This window comes from Myxine glutinosa, chromosome 1, assembly GCF_964187855.1.
Source record: "Myxine glutinosa chromosome 1, kmMyxGlut1.1, whole genome shotgun sequence".
Lineage (NCBI taxonomy): Eukaryota > Metazoa > Chordata > Myxini > Myxiniformes > Myxinidae > Myxine > Myxine glutinosa.
The window spans coordinates 119,635,817-119,656,102 of record NC_136261.1 but is presented as its reverse complement, the minus strand read 5'-3'; the positions used below and the strand labels follow the sequence as shown (position 1 = coordinate 119,656,102).

The window sequence follows — 20,286 nt, the reverse complement described above, 5'->3', positions numbered from 1 at the left end:
GTCCGTACCACGTGACCTATGACGTCATAATTACGAGTAAAAAAATATATACAGGCGTAGGCGCTTCTATGATGAAATTTCGTGTCAATCCGACCAACGGTTGCCGAGAAAATGAATTTTTAAAATGCAGACACGTACAGCACACAACACACGTACGCACCTGAATGCTTAACCTCGCTTTTCGCCTCGCGAGCGCAGGGTAACTAGAACGGCACTCGCTCGAGTGCATACCTCCACCAGTCTGAACAGTTTATGTTTTGTGTCCCACTGATAGGCCGGATCTGGATTCGGACCTGAATCAAAATCTATTCGGCTTGTTCTTGTCACTTACTCAACTCATCCACCAAGTTCTGTTGTAATCCGTCCACAACTTTATCAAATATCGTGCTATATATCATTTTGGCCCTTTCACTCAAAAGTGAAGAATCAGTTCAAAAAAATGATCGGATTAAGTCAAATATGATTATATATCAAATATTATGATTACAAATGACACAGGAGATCTGCTGATTAACAATACAGTCCTCATTGAAACGTGAATTCAGAATACGTCATCATGGCGAAGTTATTAAATGTGTCGCCATAACGACCTTCGGTCAAAGGACGGACGACACGAGATAAGACACACCTTTTGTTTCCTCTCTTTGAGCAGCTCACCTGCACACACCTGATTCTTCACCCATCTCTCGACCTCTTCCTGACAAACACCCGGCACTCTCATAAAGCCAGTTTCCGTCCCTTCCCGAGCATGCACGTGGGACCCACGCGAGACTCCCAGGAACTCTCACCTGTTCGCATATTGGGAGTTCTGTGGCTCCTGTGGTTCGTGTTCGTGGGGATCTCACCAGGTAGGCTATTTGTTGGCAATTTCATTTTAAAAAACGTTTTTGCCATTAGTTGTTCCCCTGCCCCTAGCGACAATACGACTACATTTCATATATGTATCTATGTACAGTCTCTTCAGAAAGTATTCACACCCTTTGACTCTTTTCACATTTTGTTGTTACAGCCTGAATTTAAAATGGATTAAATTGAGATTTTTTTGTCACTGATCCACACATAATAATGATGATCAGTGATCTCATGATGTCAAAGTGGAATTTTTTTTTAGAATTTTTTTAACAAAATAGTTTAAAATGAAAAGGTTAAATGTCTCGAGTCAATAGGTATTCAACCCCTTTTCTATGACACTCTAAATTGAGCTCAGGTGCATCTAATTTCCTTTGATCATCCTTGAGATGTCTCTACAACTTGACTGGAGTCCACCTGTGGCCAATTCAATTGATTAGACATGATTTAGACAGAAACTCGCCTTTCTCTATGAGGTCCCACAGTTTACGGAAGCCTCTCCTCAGTGAAAGACACATGAAAGCCCGCTTGGAGTTTGCAAAAAAGCACCTAAAGGACTCTCAGACTGTGAGAAACAAGATTCTGTGGTCTAATGAAACCAAGATTGAACGGTTTGGCTTCCGTCTGGCCACTCTGCCATGAAGCCCAGATCGGTGGAGTGTCGCAGTGATGGTTGTCCTTCTGGAAGTTTCTCCCATCTCCACACAGGATCTCTGGAGCTCAGCCACAGTGACCATCGGGTTCTTGGTCACCTCTCTTACCAAGGCCCTTCTCTCCCGATTGCTCAGTTTGGCCGGGCGGCCAGCTCTAGGAAGAGTCCTGGTTGTTCCAAACTTCTTCCATTTAAGAATTATGGAGGCCACTGTGCTCTTGGGAACCTTCAATGCAGCAGAATTTTTTTCAGGTGGACTCCAATCAAGGTGTAGAAACATCTCAAAGATGATCAAGAGAAATGGGAGGCACCTGAGCTAAATTTCAAGTGTCATAGCAAAGGGTATGAATACTTATGTAAATCTGATATTTCTGTTTTTTCTTTTTAATAAATTTGCAAAACTTTCTAAAATCCTGTTTTCTCTTTGTCATTATGGGGTATTGAGTGTAGATTGATGAGGGAAAAAATGAATTTAAACGATTTCAGCATGAGGCTGCAACAAAACAAAATGTGAAAAAGTGAAGGGGTCTGAATACTTTCTGAATGCACTGTACATCATTAAGACTGCATGAGAATTGTTATTATTATTATTATTATTATTATTATTATTATGCATTCATTTATTTATACTGCATCCAAATGCTCGTTCTTTGACCATCTTGGTGATATTGATTGTCTGGTTATCTTTTGTGAAGCTTTGTGTTAGAAACGATCTGTAAACACGTTCAGAATAAAATATAATACAAAAGCTCCTTGCGACCCTTAGTTGGGCTCATTCACTGGTGATAAACAGGGTTTTCCATGACCTTTGAACCTCGCTTCATACACCTTTAACAAACACAGTGAAGCATGGGCTTTTTGCATTAGCACTGCATGTACTGTTGGTCTCACTAATTCGTCGTTCTTGCAATGTTTTGTCTAAGATAGATACTGTCGTAAAATGTTGCACTTCTATGTTACAATTGCACGTTGTTCCTTTGGGGTAGTCGTCTAAACACCACTCTATGGTGTCATAGACACCCGTAATGTTATCTGTGACACATATGACACTATTTATCTAGCAAGGTTCATTACTAACACTTAAGAGTGATGGAGGTGGATTTCCATTTGCTCTTTTTTCAAAGCAATGGGCCCTATTCACAGCAAGATGTTCTGATTTTTGTCAAGGTCTGAAGAGAGGGAAGAGGCTGCAGCCTGTCTGAAGGATGAGGTGGTCATGGGAGAGGGTGGGGTCATCAGCAAATAGATAAAGATGATTGATCAGAGAGTCTGAGAGATCATTGATGAGGATCAGGAATAGGACTGAGCCCAGAACACTGCCTTGGGGCTCTCCACCATTGACAGGGAGATGTGAGATGAAAGGATTCCATTGAGACCCACACTTGGCTACGAGAGTAGAGGAAGTCAGTAATCCATGTGTGGAATTGGCCTTGGTTTCCATAGGCAGAGAGTTTCAAGAGTAAAGCAGGATGCCAGACTGTATCAAAAACATGAGATACTGTATGTCCAGAGAGACGGCCCTGATCTCATGTCTGACATTGAGGGCATCCATCCATTGTTGAGTGAGTAGAATCAGCATATCAACGTTACAGTGACCCAGTCTGAAACCAAATTGGTGATCTGAGATTAGGTCTCGAGAGGTTAACCCAAAGACTGAATAGCTCAGTGGGCTGTCACCATGTAATTTATGAGGTCCTTGGGCTTGAGTCAAGGATTTAGTCAGAATTTTTGCACACTAGCCCCATGCGGAATTTATTCCTGTTTATGAAAATATTAGAAGTACCCGCTCCCTACTGGAGTGGCCAGGGAGGTTTAAAAATAAATAAATACTTGGGCTAACGCTCGTAGTAGAGCACACACACACACACACACACACACACACACACACACACACACAAACACACACACACACACACACACACACACACCCATACTGACAAGACAAACACAGCCACTGTGGTTGGAGAAAGTGCTGTCACTACCATGACTTCCCGGGATACAATGGGTACCGGTGACGTCATAACAATGGCGCTGCTTTTCTCACCGTACTCAGTGGGGCATTTCCTCGAGAGAAATTTCCTCCGCACCATGGATGCCAACTGATGGGGATTGTCCACACAAATTGTCCATGCTCTATCCTTTTCAACCAAGGAAGTAGAATGTACCATTTTCATTTTAAAGTCTTTGGTATGACTTGAACCAATCCAAACCGGATGGGTGTTTTTTTTAGCAGACACCATCACCTTACTGGATGGCCATTGGCTCCTTAAGGGCGCTCATCCCCCCCTTTGCCAGGTGTTGTTTTTGGCCCTGGCAGGGTGTCATAGTCACCCTCTCCACTAGCAAAGCCAGTGAGGAGTGTCGGTTAGTCGCCGACAACCCGACCATGTGGCAGGTAGCACTGGGTTACATGTTACCAATGGCAGTCCCAAAAGGTTCTTTCATTATCCTTATTCAAATGTGTAATCCAAAATACCTTTTCAAAACACCTCTCGCTGCGCAACTCAAAACACCTATCTGCACTGGAAAATGTGGGGACAGGAATACAAAATAAAGCTGTAAAGTGTAAAGGGTGGGACTTGTAATACCCTCTCCCACCTGAAGTGGCACTACATGATACACATTTACATAGCAAATTTCTGTGCCCCTGGGTCCCCGGGGTAGCAGGACATCCACACACGTAGGTTCTCGAGGTAGTTATATCACGAATATTTGTATTTAGATAGCCCCATCCATGGTTTAATGTGACCCGGCATATGCGTTGCCAGGGCTCTAGAGAGATCTTCCTTCCTCCCGATGCCCTTCCTATTCCCCATTCGATGCTCTCCTTCCTCCCTGCTCCAGTATAGCACCCATCCATTCACAGCCCAATGCTGGTTACCATTGCACATTTTAGACACTATTTAATTCGGATTCTCCTCTTTCCAGACACAGTTAGAGATGACAGTCAATACAGTTGAGAGCCTCAATTTGGTTATTTTACCTCTCCAGACACATTTGAGACATTAGCAATCCTTAAACTTATTGTGCATTCATCATTCACAGTTTTCATTGTTGCCCATATTTTACACCACACAAAGACCCCCAATTAAACACCCACACCTCACCATATCACCACAAAGGAAAAGGAGCAAGAACGTTGTAGCGTTTAAACTATCTTGTTGGGAACAGCTCTGGAGCGGATTATGCTGCGCAAGAAAGAAGCAAACATTGACACCACCACGTCTAGCACCGATGATTGACACTTGACAGGGGAGGAAGTTGGTGCCTCTCTGAGCACACCAATGAAGATGCGACGCTGTGGGTCATAGGTCGAGTCATGATCTCTGCTCCCAGAAACTCCGCCGCTTTAGAACTATGTTCCCCAGGGACCCGTGCTTTCAGAGAGGACTGAGACCTGCTGGAGGAAGATGGAGAGCTGGGTCATGAATGCTGGGCGAAGTTTGCGCTGAACCAGAGCGCTGTACAGAGGGGCTCAAGAGTGAGTGCAGGCAGGTGGTTCCTGGCAAGAAAGAGGCTCCATACTGACTTACACATTCTGTCTCTTGCTATCCTCTTTATTAATTATCTGCACCTCTTCTCTCGATGCACAAAAAGAGCTATCAACATCTGGATGCAAGGAGCTATTAACAACCAGCCTATTCCCTTTTCGAGGCTGGTGCACTGACTCACACCTCACATTTTCCTCTCCACACCACACTATAAGTGCACTTTCCCCCTCTTCACTTCTTTCTATGTGTTTTCCTTGGTGTGATTCTGCTGGGCCCATGTGATATGTGTTAGAATAGGTAAGACTGCAGAAGGAGTTAAGAGTTAAGGGGAATAAGACTCTTGGGGCTGTGAATGTGACCACTGTAAATTACAACTGTGCCTTTATTTTTACATCGGATTACAATGCTTGCATAAATGTGTTCCTTTTGATCATTGCCTGTAAATAGTTGCTTGTTTCTTGGTAAACAGTTGTTTCCAAACCTGCCTGTTTCGTATCTTTCCTATTGACTCAATTAAGGTCTAATGGTGACTAGCTGGGATGTTCGACCCGAACCAATTGACTCCATAACGTTAGCAGATACGTATTTGGCAGCTCTGCTTGGCTGCACCTGATTAAGTAGATAAGACAAATACGTATCGAGGGTGTGAGCCCCCCTTTCATATTGCCATACCACCAGAAAGGTAATGCGTGTAACAGCGAGGACCCTGCCAGTATCACGGTATCAATCAGCGTTCCTGGTTGACTAGCAACCTGCCGGATGGCAGAGTTATCTGTAGCCGGTGACCTCAGGAACAGGAATTCAGGGAGAAGGTCCCCGGACAAACATCGAAACCCGAGTCCGTAACAGTATGTTTGTGTGTTATTGGGTTGTTTTTTGTTTGTTTTTGTACACATAGTCGAGGCTCATGGAAGAGCTAGTAAATGAACTGTTGAGGGATGGGAAAAACCAACAGCAGAGCTGAAGGACAAGATAGAGGAGGACTTGGACAAACAATGGGTGTGGGGAGGAATGAGAGGCAGGAGAGGATGCATGGTGTGGACAAGATGGATACACAAGGCAACTTTTAGGAGGGAAAACTGGAAATTTGGAAGGAGGAGGTATTTCGGTGGGGTGAGGTGGGGGATTAATGAGGGTAAAAATAATATGAGATCGAAGAGAATGTGGAAGCTGGTTTCATGGGCAGGAAAAAGAGGAATAAATAAGTGGAGGTGAGCATTGATCCTGGATTTTGTTAGTTTCACTAGGAGGAGGTTTGTGGTGGGCCGTGTGCCCTGCAGAAACATAGGAGGAACAAAGCACAGAAAGAGCAGAGGGTGCAAGACCAGAAAGGAGGCAGTAGAGGACAGACACCACCGACCTATCTGAAATGCAAAAGTAATAGGCCCAGAGACTCACCTTTGTCGTGGGCAATACCAATGATTTTGAAGGCAATCGTTTATACAGCATCACCAGAGGAAGGTCTGCAGCAGGGGTGCCAGCCGAAAAGGGACAGCAGTACTCCATCAAGCTGTGTATAACGGCCTTGTACGTCGATAAAAGTTCAGATGAGCCAAGGAAAGACTGCATGAAGGAAGATTCCCCAGTCAGTGGCTGGCTTTGGAGGCCACGAGTGATGGAGAATCAGCATTCGATTCTGGAGAGGGAATCTGAGGAATGGCTACCACATCCAAGTTATTCACTTCTGGCAATGAGGTAGTGAAGAAAAATACTAATGGCGGCCTCAATCGAGGCCCTGCTATCGGAGTTGGGTGTACCTTAAACCCCTGTGTGAATATTTCAGCATGTCCTTAAACCCATGTCCAATGGAGGGCAAGTCTAGGGGCAGTAACTGTGGTAATTCCAGGTTCAACAGCAAGAGCAAACACTGCTGTAGCGAAAGAGCTCATATTTGGAAATCACGCTGGGGGACGGCATGAGGCACGCTTCCCCGGCGGCGAGACGGTCTTGGATGACTGTCCGTTGTGGGCTGAGAGCTTTAACTCTGAGGAAACTAGAATTGTTATTTTTAATTTTCACTGAACGTTTTACAATATGGACCAGGTTATGGTTGAAAATGTATCCTGTTTAATATTAATGCGCTACTGTAGCGGCTACCGCTGGGTTTTCACAATCGTCTTGCACCTATCAAGGACGCGGAGCGATCACCATGCCGGGCTCGTCCAGGACGCCCGGGCAGGCCCGCGCTCAACTTGCCAGGCCTCGGTCGGGACGCTGGGCCACGCCCCCTCTCGCCTTTCCTGGGCAACGCTCCGGGATAATATGTATATATATTGCTGCCCGATAAACGGGCTTTTCAGAGTGCCTGAGTGTTTGGTTTGATTAAAGCAACTCGGATGAATTCCAGCTTTTTGTCGCGTCCATTCTTCCGATCGACGTGGGAGCCCCACCTCCTTCATTGGTGACCTACCGACATGGACACGGCAGTCGCCCTTAAACTGCCTACCTTTTGGGAGGCTCACGCGGCGGTTTGGTTCGCACAGGCGGATTCCCTGTTCGCCCTGCGAGGTATCACGGCCGACGACACCCGCTTCCACCATGTGGTAGCAGAGCTCGGTTCGGCCACCGCGGCCCGCGCCCTGAGCCTCCTCGAGAGCCCGCCAGCCGCTGACAAATACGGCGCGATTAAGAAGCTTCTCCTCGACGCTTTCGCCCTCCCATCGGCGGAGCGCGCACGGCGCCTGCTCGACCTGCCCGAGCTCGGCGACACGCGCCCTTCCGAGCGAATGGACTACATGCTTTCACTGCTCAGCGAGCACTCTCCGGCATTCCTGTTCCGGGAGCTGTTCCTCCGTCAGCTGCCTAACCCGGTACGCCTCGCCCTGGCAAGCACGACGATCACAGAACCCCGGGCCCTTGCCAGAGAAGCCGACAAGATCTCCGCCGCAGGACAGCGCATCGCAGCAGCGACATGGGACCCACCGCCGTCCGACGCAACACCCATGGCGCCCGAGCACCCAGCACGGTCGACGACCGAACTGCCGACGCAATTGGCGGCCGCTACACCGAGCCGACCACCTCCAGCACGACGACCGGGGCCTCCACCTGACCAAGCGTGGTGTTACTATCATGCCAGGTTCGGACAGAAGGCCCGGACATGCCGACCCCCGTGCACCTTCGGCAGGCTGGGAAACGGCCGGGCCGGCGTTCATTACCAGCCATGAGCGCCGGCCACACGGGCAACTTACTGTTCATCACGGATAAAGCGTCCGGACGGCGCTTCCTGTGCGACACCTGCGCCCAACTGAGCGTCATACCCGCCTCTGACCAGGACAGGCAATCCGCGGTTTGCGGCCCCTCCTTGGTTGCGGCCAATGGATCGACCATCCGCACCTTCGGCCCGCGCAACGTCACTCTCTGCTTCGGCGGCCAACGCTTTGCTTGGACGTTTGTAACCGCAAACGTGCCCATGGCTCTGCTAGGCGCCGACTTCCTCTGCGCACACGGACTGCTGGTGGACGTCCAACGGCGTCGTTTAATCAACGCCGAAACCTTCAGCTCCCTGGTATGCACATTGAGCAGCTCCACGCCGACCGAGCTGGCATGCGCCCTCCCGGCGGCGAACGAGTTTGCTTGCCTGCTCACGGAGTTCCCGGCCCTCACGCGGCCGACGTTTTCGGCTGTCGCAGTACGGCATGGGATCGAGCACCACATACCAACCACGGGCCCGCCGGTCTACGCCAGGGCCCGCCGCCTCGACCCAGCCAAGCTCGCCGTGGCGAAGGCCGAATTCGACGCGTTGGAGCACCTCGGCATCGTGCGGTGCTCCGATAGCGCGTGGGCCTCGCCACTGCACATCGTGCCAAAGCCGGGGGGTGGATGGCGCCCGTGTGGCGACTACCGCCGTCTCAATGACGCTACCACCCCGACAGGTACCCGATCCCGCATATCCAAGACTTCTCCGCCCGTCTGGCGGGACGGGTCATTTTTTCGAAAATTGATCTCATACGGGGATATCACCAGGTACCTGTCAGGGCGGCCGACGTCCCTAAAACGGCAGTCATCACGCCGTTCGGCTTATTCGAATTCTTGCGGATGCCGTTTGGTCTCAAGAACGCGGCTCAGGCGTTCCAGCGCTTGATGGACGGCGTGCTGCGTGACCTGCCGTTCCTTTTCGTTTACCTGGACGACATCCTCGTCGCCAGCACGTCCCGGGCCGAGCACCTCCTCCACCTCCGAACACTGTTCGGGCGCCTCAGCGAGCATGGCCTCATCGTCAACCCGGCCAAATGCCACTTCGGCACGACGGCCGTTGATTTTTTGGGCCACCACATCACCAAGAACGGGGCCGTGCCGCTGCCAACCAAGGTCGAGGCCATCACCACGTTCCCGCGTCCCCGCACCATAAAGGCCCTGCAGGAATTCCTGGGAATGGTGAATTTTTATCACCGCTTCGTGCCCCGCGCTGCTCAACTCATGCGGCCCCTCTACGAAGCCCTCCGGGGCAAGCCGGCCAAGCACGACATCGCCTGGTCCGCAGCAATGGATGCGGCCTTCCAAAGCTCAAAGCGGGCCCTCGCCGACGCAACACTGCTCGCTCACCCGGTGCTCAACGCTCCCATCGCCCTCACCACGGATGCCTCCGACTACGCGGTGGGCGCCGTACATGAGCAATGGGTGAACGGGGTTTGGCAGCCACTCGCTTTTTTCAGCCGGCAGCTCCGGCCGAACGAGCTCAAATACAGCACGTTTGACCGGGAGCTCCTCGGTCTACACCTGGCCGTCCGCCATTTCCGCCACCTCCTGGAGGGCCGACCTTTCACGGCGTTCGTCGACCACAAGCCGTTGGTTTACGCCATGGCCAAGGTCACGGAGCCGTGGTCGGCCCGCCAACAGCGCCACCTCTCCGCCGTGTCGGAGTTTACCACGGACATCCGGCACGTCGCCGGCAAAAACAACGCCGTGGCCGACTGTCTTTCCCGGGCCAGCGCGAACACGGTCCACCTGGGCGTGGACTTTGCGCTTATGGCAGCGGACCAAACCACCGACACCACGGTGCAAGCCCTCCGGGCGGCGGACACGGGCCTCCGCCTGGCCGACATCCCCTTCGCGGACACTGTCCTGCTCTGCGACGTCTCCCAAGGCCAGCCTCACCCCATCGTGCCCGTCACCTGGCAACGCCGCATCTTCGCCTCCCTCCACGGCCTTTCCCACCCGGGCCGGAAAGCTTCCCAGAAGCTGGTGTCGGCGCAATTCGTCTGGCACGGCCTTCGTCGGGACGTCCGCGATTGGACCAGCACCTGCACGGCCTGCCAACGGGCCAAGGTCCACCGACACACCCAGGCCCCGCTGGCACCTTTCACCGTGCCCGAACGACGTTTCGACCACGACAACGTGGATCTGGTGGGCCCCCTCCCCCCGTCACGGGGGTTCACACACCTGCTCACCATGGTGGACAGGACCACCAGGTGGCCGGAGGCCGTTCCCCTCGTCTCCACCACCACCGCCGACGTGGCGCAGGCTTTCATCGCCATCTGGGTCGCCCGCTTCGGCGCACCGGCGGACATCTCGTCAGACCGCGGACCACAGTTCACCTCCGAGCTGTGGGGCGCGGTCGCCCGCAACCTGGGGGTCAAGCTCCACCGTACTACGGCCTACCACCCCCAAGCAAACGGGTTGTGCGAGCGATTCCACTGCTCCATGAAGGCCGCGCTCATGGCCGGCCTTCAAGACGGCGGTTGGGCCGACCGGCTGCCGTGGGTCCTTTTGGGCCTCCGCACGGCCCCCAAGGAGGACCTCCAGGCATCCACCGCCGAGCTTGTCTATGGCCAGGCGCTACGCGTCCCGGGCGAATTCGTGCCCGACGCTACCAGTCCCTGGTCCGCAGCTCACCAGCGCTCGGACCTCCAGGAGGCCGCCCGACGGTTTGCCCCCGTGCCAACATCCCACCACGGTGACCCCCAGTCCTACGTCCCCCCAGCACTTCGCACAGCGGAGTATGTTTTTGTGCGTCACGGCGCACATCGGGGGCCACTCCGGCCGCCGTACGACGGGCCCTTCCGGGTGCTGCGACGGGACGACAAGTCATTCGTCATCGACATCGGCGGCAGGTCGGACCGGATTGCGGTGGACCGCCTCAAGCCGGCGCACGTGGACGTCGACCACCCACCACGGGTGGCCCTTCCGCCGTGGCGAGGCCGCCCCCCGTCCACGGTGCCCCCCACTCGACCGCCCACCACCACACCGGACCCCCTCCCACGACCCGCCAGGGGTCGCTTCGGCCGGGTCATCAGGACCCCCCTCAAATTGACCCTGCCGGTGCAAGTCGATTCTGGGGGGACGTGTGTAGCGGCTACCGCTGGGTTTTCACAATCGCCTTGCACCTATCAAGGACGCGGAGCGATCACCATGCCGGGCTCGTCCAGGACGCCCGGGCAGGCCCGCGCTCAACTTGCCAGGCCTCGGTCGGGACGCTGGGCCACGCCCCCTCTCGCCTTTCCTGGGCAAACGCTCCGGGATAATATGTATATATATTGCTGCCCGATAAACGGGCTTTTCAGAGTGCCTGAGTGTTTGGTTTGATTAAAGCAACTCGGATGAATTCCAGCTTTTTGTCGCGTCCATTCTTCCGATCGACGTGGGAGCCCCAGCTCCTTCACTACTTTGTCCTCTTAACTACCCTTATTATTGATGCTTGTGACTTAGTGGCAAATTATTTTTCTATGTTCCTAATTTCTTCCTATTTTTATTGCATCCCATCCCTCTTTTGTTCTGGTGCAGTGTTTGCTGAGATAGTTGTCTACGCACCATGGATGGATATTTCTGTATTCATTGGCGATGATGTTCTATTCTCTGTTAACTTCACAAGCTTCAGTATGCCAAAGGTTCGCTGGGAATTTCAAGCGATTGACGGTAGGCCTACATCTTTCGAGATCGCTACCTTCAACGTCAGTGACACAACAAATATGGAAGTTCTCCCAAGCTACAAAGGCCGTTTAAGCGTCTACTCCAATGGTTCTATGACTTTGAAACATGTTTCTGAAGCTGACAATGGCACATACACCGCAGTGTTTGTAACGTATGGACCAGAGGGAAATACAAACATTGATCTTAAACTTCATATTTTTGGTAAGTTTTGGTGGCTGAGTGTTCTAGATATGTTTCGTCGAAGCAAATATAGCTGGTAATCATCATTGCATGACTATGTAAGAGTACTTAGATTTGAATTTCGAGTCACTTCTGTTGCTAACAATTCGCAGCATTATTAGATCCTGTTGGACTTGGGTCTCGTCCGTCCATGCGTGCGTGCATGCGTCCACAACCATATCTCGGAGACGTAAGGACCGATTTTGTTCATACTTGGCACAAACACAATAAATGATGGTATGCATATGCACAAGATGTTATTTCATGATGCGATCAAGTATGGCTAACTGGCGGCCATTTTAGTTGTTTTAAAAAACCTGATGTTGAACACGTCCGCAACCACATCTCGGAGATGTATGGACCGATTTTGTTCATACTTGGAACAAATACAATAAATGATGGTGTGGGAGCTGTGCTCACACTATAAAGCCAGACAAAATGGACGACACAGGAACGAAGTTTCACCGAGCTATTTATTTAGCTCAAAACCAAAGAACTCAAAAGCACACTGAATCTGCCCCTCGAACGGGCGGCAATTTATATCGCACACTCAACACACAAAAGCCACGCCTCTAAGGCGGGGCGTGGTATGCAAAATCGGTAAGTCACGTGTTCGCCGGAGAAGGGCAAGTCTGGACACGACTGGGCGAGTCCGGACACGTGAACGCTCGCCGGTAGCGTCATCGGCCGGTGCACGGTAATTGTGTCATGCTTCCGGTAACCGCTACATGCGCCCCCCCAGAATTAACCTGCACCGGGAGAGTCAGTTTGAGGGGGGTCCTGATGACCCGGCCGAAACGACCCCTGGCGATTCGTGTGGGGGTGGTAGGCGGTGTGGCGGTAGATGGTCGGGTGGGGGGCTTGGTTGACGGGGGACGGCCCCGTCGTGGAGGAAGGGCCAACCATGGAGGTTGGTCGAGGTCCAAATGGGCCAGCTTGAGGCGGTCCACGGAGATGCGGTCCGGCTTGCCACCGATGTCGACGATGAATGACTTGTCGTCCCTCTGCAGGACCCGGAAAGGTCCATCGTACGGCGGCCGGAGCAGTCCCCGGTTTGCGTCGTGCCAGATAAAAACGTACTCCGCAGTGCGAAGTGCTGGGGGGACGTGGGGTTGGGGGCAGCCGTGGTGGGACGTGGGCGCGGGGGCAAATCTCCTGGCGGCCTCCTGGAGGTCCGAGCGTTGGTGAGCTGCGGACCAGGGGCCGGTGGCGTCAGGGATGAATTCGCCCGGCACGCGCAGTGGCTGGCCGTAGACCAGCTCGGCGGTGGAAGCCTGGAGGTCCTCTTTAGGGGCCGTTCAGAGGCCCAATAGGACCCACGGGAGCCTTTTGGCCCAACCGTCGTCCTGGAGGCTGGCTCTGACAGCGGCCTTCATCGAGCGGTGGAACCGCTCGCACAAGCCGTTGGCTTGGGGGTGGTAGGCCGTGGTGCGGTGAAGCTTGACCCCCAAGGCCTGGGTGACCATGCCCCAAAGCTCGGAGGTGAATTGCGGGCCTCTGTCGGAGGAGATGTCCAAGGGCGTGTCGAAACGGGCAATCCAAGTGCCAAGGAAGGCCTGCACCACGTCGGCGGATGTTGTTGATGCCAGCGGGACGGCCTCCGGCCACCTGGTGGTCCTGTCCACCATCGTGAGGAGGTGGGTGAAACCCCGCGAGGAGGGAAGGGGTCCCACCAGGTCCACATTGACGTGGTCGAAGCGCCGCGCGGGCACGTCGAATGGTGCCAACGGGGCCTGGGTGTGCCGGTGGACCTTCGCGCGCTGGCAGGCGACACAGGCATTGGCCCAGTCGCGGACGTCCTTGTGGAGCCCGTGCCAGACGAACTTTGCTGCCACGAGCTTCTGTGATGCCTTCCGGCCCGGGTGGGAAAGGCCGTGAAGGGCGTCAAAAATGCGCTGCTGCCATCCGGTGGGCACGATGGGGCGAGGTTGGCCCAGGGAAACGTCGCACAGGAGAACTGTGCCTGTGTCCTTGAAGGGGACGTCGGCCAACCGCAGGCCTGTGTCCACTGTCCGGAGGGCTTGCACCGTGGGGTCGGTGGTCTGGTCGGCTGCCATGCGGGCGAAGTCCACACCCAGGTGGACGGCGTTCGCGCCGGACCAGGAGAGGCAATCGGCCACAGCGTTGTCCTTGCCTGCAACGTGCCGGATGTCCGTCGTAAATTCGGACACGGCGGAGAGGTGGCGCTGCTGGCGGGCCGACCACGGCTCCATAACCTTGGCCATGGCGAAGACCAGGGGTTTGTGGTCCACAAACGCCGTGAACGGGCGGCCCTCCAAAAGATGGCGGAAGTGGCGAACGGCCAGGTAAAGACCGAGGAGCTCGCGGTCGAAAGCGCTATACTTGCGCTCGTTAGGGCGAAGCTTTTGGCTGAAGAAGGCCAGTGGTTGCCAAGCCCCGTTCACCCACTGTTCATGCACGGCGCCCACCGCGTAGTCAGAAGCGTCCGTGGTGAGGGCGATGGGTGCGTCGAGTGCCGGGTGTGCCAGCATGGTCGCGTTGGCGAGGCCAGCTTAGCACCCGTGAACGCCGCATCCATCTCTGTGGTCCAGGCGACGTCGTGCTTGGCCGGCTTGCCCCGGAGGGCTTTGTACAGGGGGCGCATGAGTTGGGCGGAGCGAGGCACGAACCGGTGGTAAAAATTTACCATCCCCAAAAATTCCTGTAGGGCCTTGATGGAGCGGGGGTGCGGGAAACTTGTGACAGCCTCCACCTTGGTAGGCAGCGGGACGGCCCCGCGCTTCGTGATGCGGTGCCCCAGGAAGTCGACGGCCGTTACGCCAAACTGGCATTTCGCCGGGTTGATGATGAGGCCGTGCTGGCCGAGGCCCCCGAAAAGCGTGCGCAGGTGGACGAGGTGCTCCACCCGGGAAGTGCTGGCGATGAGAATGTCATCCAGGTAGACGAACAGAAAGGTGAGATCGCGCAGCACACTGTCCATCAGCCGCTGGAAGGCCTGGGCCACGTTCTTAAGGCCGAACGGCATTTGAAGGAACTCGAAGAGGCCAAAAGGTGTAATTACAGCTGTCTTCGGAACGTCGGCCGGCCGGACAGGTACCTGGTGGTAGCCCCGAATAAGGTCGACCTTGGAGAAGATCACCCGCCCCGCCAAACGGGCAGAAAAGTCCTGTATGTGTGGTATCGGGTACCGGTCGGGTGTGGGGGTGTCGTTGAGGCAGCGGTAATCGCCGCATGGTCGCCATCCCCCACCCGGTTTGGGCACGATGTGCAGGGGCGAGGCCCATGCACTATTCGAGCGCCGCACAATGCCCAATCGCTCCAGCGCGTCAAAATCGGCCTTTGCCACGGCGAGTTTGGCCCGGTCGAGGTGGCGAGCCCTGGCGTAGACCGGTTGGACCTGTGGTCGGGATGTGGTGTTCGACGCCATGCTTGACGGCGACGGCCAAAAACGTCGGCTGCGTGAGGGCGGGAAACTCGGCGAGCAGGCGGGTGAAATCGTCCGTGGCCGGGAGCGCGCAGGCTAGCTTGGTCGGAGCAGAGCCGCTCAATGAGCAAGCGAGCGAGCAAAAGGTCTCCGCGTTGATGAGCCGACGCCGTTTGACATCAACCAAAAGCCCATGCGCACAAAGAAACTCTGCACCCAGCAAGGCCATGGGCACGTTCGCCGTGATGAAATCCCACCTGAAGCGCTGGCCCCCGAAGCAGAATGCGACGCTGCGCGAACCGAAGGTGCGGATGGAGGAGCCGTTTGCGGCGACCAAGGCGGGGCCGCATAGCGTGGCCTGTTTGTCCTCCACCGAGGCGGGTATCACGCTCAGCTGAGCACCGGTGTCACACAAAAAACGCCGCCCGGACTCTGTGTCCGTGATAAACAGAAGGCTGCCTGAATGGCCGATGCTCATGGCAGGCAGCGAGCGCCGGCCAGGTCGTTTCCCGACCCACCGAAAGTGCACGGTAGGCGGCACGTTCTGGCCTTCTGCCCGAACCTGGCGTGGTAATAGCACATGGTCCGCTCTGGTGGAGGCTCCGGCGGTCGCGTCGGGTTCGGTCGATGGGGCGTCGCGGCGGCCGCAGCCATCAGTGGCGCAGACTCGGCCGGTGGAGGCGCCGGTCGTGGCGCGGGCGTTGCCTTGGTCGGCCCAGGGTTCCAGGCGGCCGCTCCGACGTGTCACCTGGCCGAGAAAAATTTATCGGCCTCCTTGGCCAGGGCGCGAGGGTCCGTGATGGGCGAATTAGCCAAAGCTAACCATACCTGCCCGGGTAGCCGCCCGTGAGGAATAGCTCGCGGAAGAGGAAGTCCGGGCTGTGGTCACCGAGAAGAGCGAGCATGTGGTCCATGCTTTCGGATGGACGGGCCTCACCCAGCTCCGGGAGGTGTAGTAGTTGTCGTGCGCGTTCGGTCTCCGTGAGTCCAAACGCACCGAGGAGTAGGCCTTTGAGCGCGCCGTATTTGTCGGCATTCGGCGGGTGCTGGAGGAAGCTCAGAACCCGAGCAGCGGAGGAGGCGGTGAGCGCAGAGACCACGTGGTGGTAGCGCGTCGTGTCCTCCGTGATGTTCCGCAGGGCGAATTGAGAATCGGCTTGATCAAACCAAACGGCCGCATGAGATTCCCAAAAGCCCGGGAGCTTCAAAGCTACAGCTGACTCCATCGCCGTGTTTGTAGAAAGGGGTCACCAATTGTGGGAGCTTTCCTCGCACTATAAAGGCAGACAAAATGGACGACACAGGAACGAAGTTTCACCGAGCTATTTATTTAGCTCAAAACGAAAGAACTCAAAAGCACACTGAATCTGCCCCTCGAACGGGCGGCAATTTATATCGCAAACTCAACACAGAAAAGCCACGCCTCTCAGGCGGGGCGTGGTATGCAAAATCGGTAAGTCACGTGTTCGCCCGAGAAGGGCAAGTCTGGACACGCCCGGGCGAGTCCGGACACGTGACCGCTCGCCGGTTGCGTCATCGGCCGGTGCACGGTAATTGTGTCATGCTTCCGTAACCGCTACAATGGTATAGATATGCACATGATTTTGTTTCACGATGCGATCAAGTATGGCTAACTGGCGGCTATTTTAGTTGTAAAAAAACCTGATGTTGAACACGTCCTCAACCATTTCTCGGACATGCATTTACCGATGTTGTTCAAACTTGGCACACAGACAAAGAATGATGGCTTACATATATACGGACGTAATTATTTTCGAGATCAGAACCAACATGGCCGACTGGCGGCCATTTTATTACTTAAACGTGTCCCCAACCATTTCTCAGACATGTACGGACCGATTTTGTTCAAACTTGGCACAAAGACAATACATGAGAGTATGCATAAGCAGAGCATTTTGTTTTGTAATCCGACTAAAGATGGCCGACTGGCGGCCTTTAAATCCGTACAGCAAAATTACTAAAACCGCAGGGGCTATGACATTGTATGTCTTTTTCTTCTTGTTTGTTTATGGCCTGCATCTATTACCTTTTGGCTATTTCATGTACATGTCGATCATCATCATTGCAATGCAATAACAACTGCAGACATCATAGATAAATTACACTTACTGTTTTTTGTTTTGTTCCCTCCCAATCTTTTCATTGTGTGATTCGCACCTTGGCCTCCTGTTTTATTCACAGAAACTCTTCCAAGCTTCTTCATCGAAATGAACTCAACTCACTCGGAGTCAACAGTCACACTTACTTGCAAAACAAACTCGTCTTTGGTCTCATATGTGTCATATCACTGGATTTACCTTTGCGATGACGATTGGGTGCCCGTACCTCAATCGTTAAATACATCTTCGATTCCTGTCAACGTGACAAGAACCTTTTTCATCTGCACAGCAAGCAACCCACTGAATAAAAAACAAAGTGATGCCTTTTTACTGGAATCAAACTGTAAGTGGTTTCCTCTGAGTGTTACTGTGGACTACCCAAAGGGGATGTGTGTGTGTGCAGTGATCTTACTCGTATGTTGTTATCAATAGGTCTATCTGGGAATACTGTGAAAGAACAATACAAAGATCACTTAATGGCGAAAATCAATTGGAGCACAAACAAACTTGACATTCAATCTGATTACAAAGGCTTGGAGGTCAATTTTTATGCCTCCGCGGACAAAGTCGCCGGAGGCATTATGTTTTCGGGTTGTCCATCCGTCCATCCGTACGTCTGTCCATCCGTACAGGCTAAACCTCATTTTTCTCAGCAACCATATGTCCGATTGAGACGAAACTTTCAGGGTATGAGTGACACCCATCCAGAATGTTTTTATGATAATTGTGATGTCATATGTCACGTGGTATGGCAGCCATCTTGGATTAAAATCAAATAATTAAATAATTATTGCTCGGAAACCGCTGAATGGAAAAATTTGAAACTTGACACATTGTCAAGTACTCCCAATGGGGGAACAAAAGCATGATAATGATGACATCATAGGTGAATGGGGGAATAAAAGCATGATAATGATGACATCATAGGTGAATGGGGGAACAAAAGCATGATAATGATGACATCATAGGTGAATGGGGGAACAAAAGCATGATAATGATGACATCATAGGTGAATGGGGGAACAAAAGCATGATAATGATGACATCATAGGTGAATGGGGGAACAAAAGCATGATAATGATGACATCATAGGTGAAGATTATAGCTCTAGTGAAGTTTATACCAGCTAAAAATGTTTTAATCGAATTCCTTATCCTAAAAATCTGAAATTGCATGTCCATGATCTATGACCCATTTTTATTGAAATATTAAATTTATGACATCATAGGTCACATGGCTTGGCAGCCATTTTGGATTGAAGGAAAATATAAAATAATTATATCTCTGAAACCGCTCAGCCTATTGATGCGAAATTTTACAAATATCATCTAACAGCACTATTGCATATATTTTGAAAATGATGATGTCATAGGTCACGTGGTTTGGCAGCCATCTTGGATAGAAAAACGAACCTTATCCGATCAACACGAAACTTCACAAACGTGATCCCCTACCCATACATATGCAGAGTGATGGCATCTACCCGTCGTGGGACTATGCGGAGGCATATTGGCAACACAGTCGCATTGTTCTAGTTTCATCATAGATTGGGCTAACTTAAAATGGGACTAAACAAGACATATTTACCAAACTTTATTATACTCCTTGGAAGTGATACAGTAAGAGGGGAGTGGTGGGGTAGGGGTTGGTAAAAAAAAAAAATCAATGGGATGAAGTTGAGAAGCCAGAGAGGGAGAGAGAGAGAATCATCTAAGTAAAAAGGTGTTTTATGAACTCATACACCCGTTCCCCATGGTAGTAGTAGGAAGGGTCATTCCTTTCTGGGGTATATAAATTACAGTACATCTGGGATCTGGCCTCAAGAACATCGGGGGTGTGTTCATTGACCAAGTTTATTGTGGAGAGCTCGCTAAGTGGCTTAAGCATTCGAGCAAGCATTCCATTCAAAACCGTTGATAGCTGTGTTTAGTAGCTAACTGCTTAGTAACTGAACACACCCAGGGTTTCCTTACTTTCAGTTTCATGTTAAACAGCAGGAGTGACTGTTTCAAAAGATTTATAATTAAACGTGGTTGTGGTTTATCAAATTTTTACGTCTGATAGGGAGTGCTCCCACCAAAACAGCACGAAAAGTTGGTTATACACGTCGTTTGTTCAAGGTAGAAGCACCCTCTGGGATACGGGATATTATTAATATAAATATTGTTTTGTGATAACGTTAATATTATGCTATCATCATTAGTTTTGTTATTAGAAGCGTCCTTGGAAAAACGCCACGATAAAGCTATCTTAACATTGATGGTCACATGGTTTGGATAACATGACAAGGATAACTTAATTTAGGATAACTTAAAATGGATGATATCTTAACATGTGTATACCTCAACACGCAACACCCTTGGTGGGGAAAACCCGCTTGGAAGGGGGGTGGAAGTTAAATCGCTACAACCTTCATTGTGTGACCCTTAGTCTCCTTGTCAAGCTTGGTTGCAATTGGATAATTAACAATTGAATGTATCACAGTCAAAGAATCAGTCAGACAGACAAACACCAAATTGCGTATTTTAGTATAATGATAAAAAAGAGGAACAAAAATATGGGGGTGGGCAGTAAGCGTAGATTATGGGAATTTTTTCAGGCACAGCACAGAATGCATAAATTCAGGAGGAAGTAGAGAGTGCTGAGAGAACAGAGGGAGCAAAGTAGAGGAGAAGCAGTTTCTGCCTCATCGTGGCAGGTCACC

The 20,286-nt window shown here is 52.0% G+C and overlaps 1 protein-coding gene across 6 annotated transcripts in view; it reads left to right on the top strand.

The window, feature by feature from the left end:
• Positions 1-615: 615 nt before the first annotated feature.
• The window catches only part of LOC137427886 (uncharacterized), a 157,058-nt gene continuing 137,387 nt past the window's right edge, over positions 616-20,286 (top strand). For all 6 annotated transcript variants that reach the window (XR_010984604.2, XR_010984605.2, XM_078776538.1 and 3 more), the window contains exons 1-3: positions 616-848; positions 11,713-12,060; positions 17,666-17,926. Coding sequence is in view for 4 of the 6 variants with exons in the window: in XM_078776538.1 (XP_078632664.1) it covers positions 749-848; positions 11,713-12,060; positions 17,666-17,926 (709 nt within the window). In the remaining 2 variants the exon portion in view is untranslated. The remainder of the gene's footprint in view (positions 849-11,712; positions 12,061-17,665; positions 17,927-20,286) is intronic.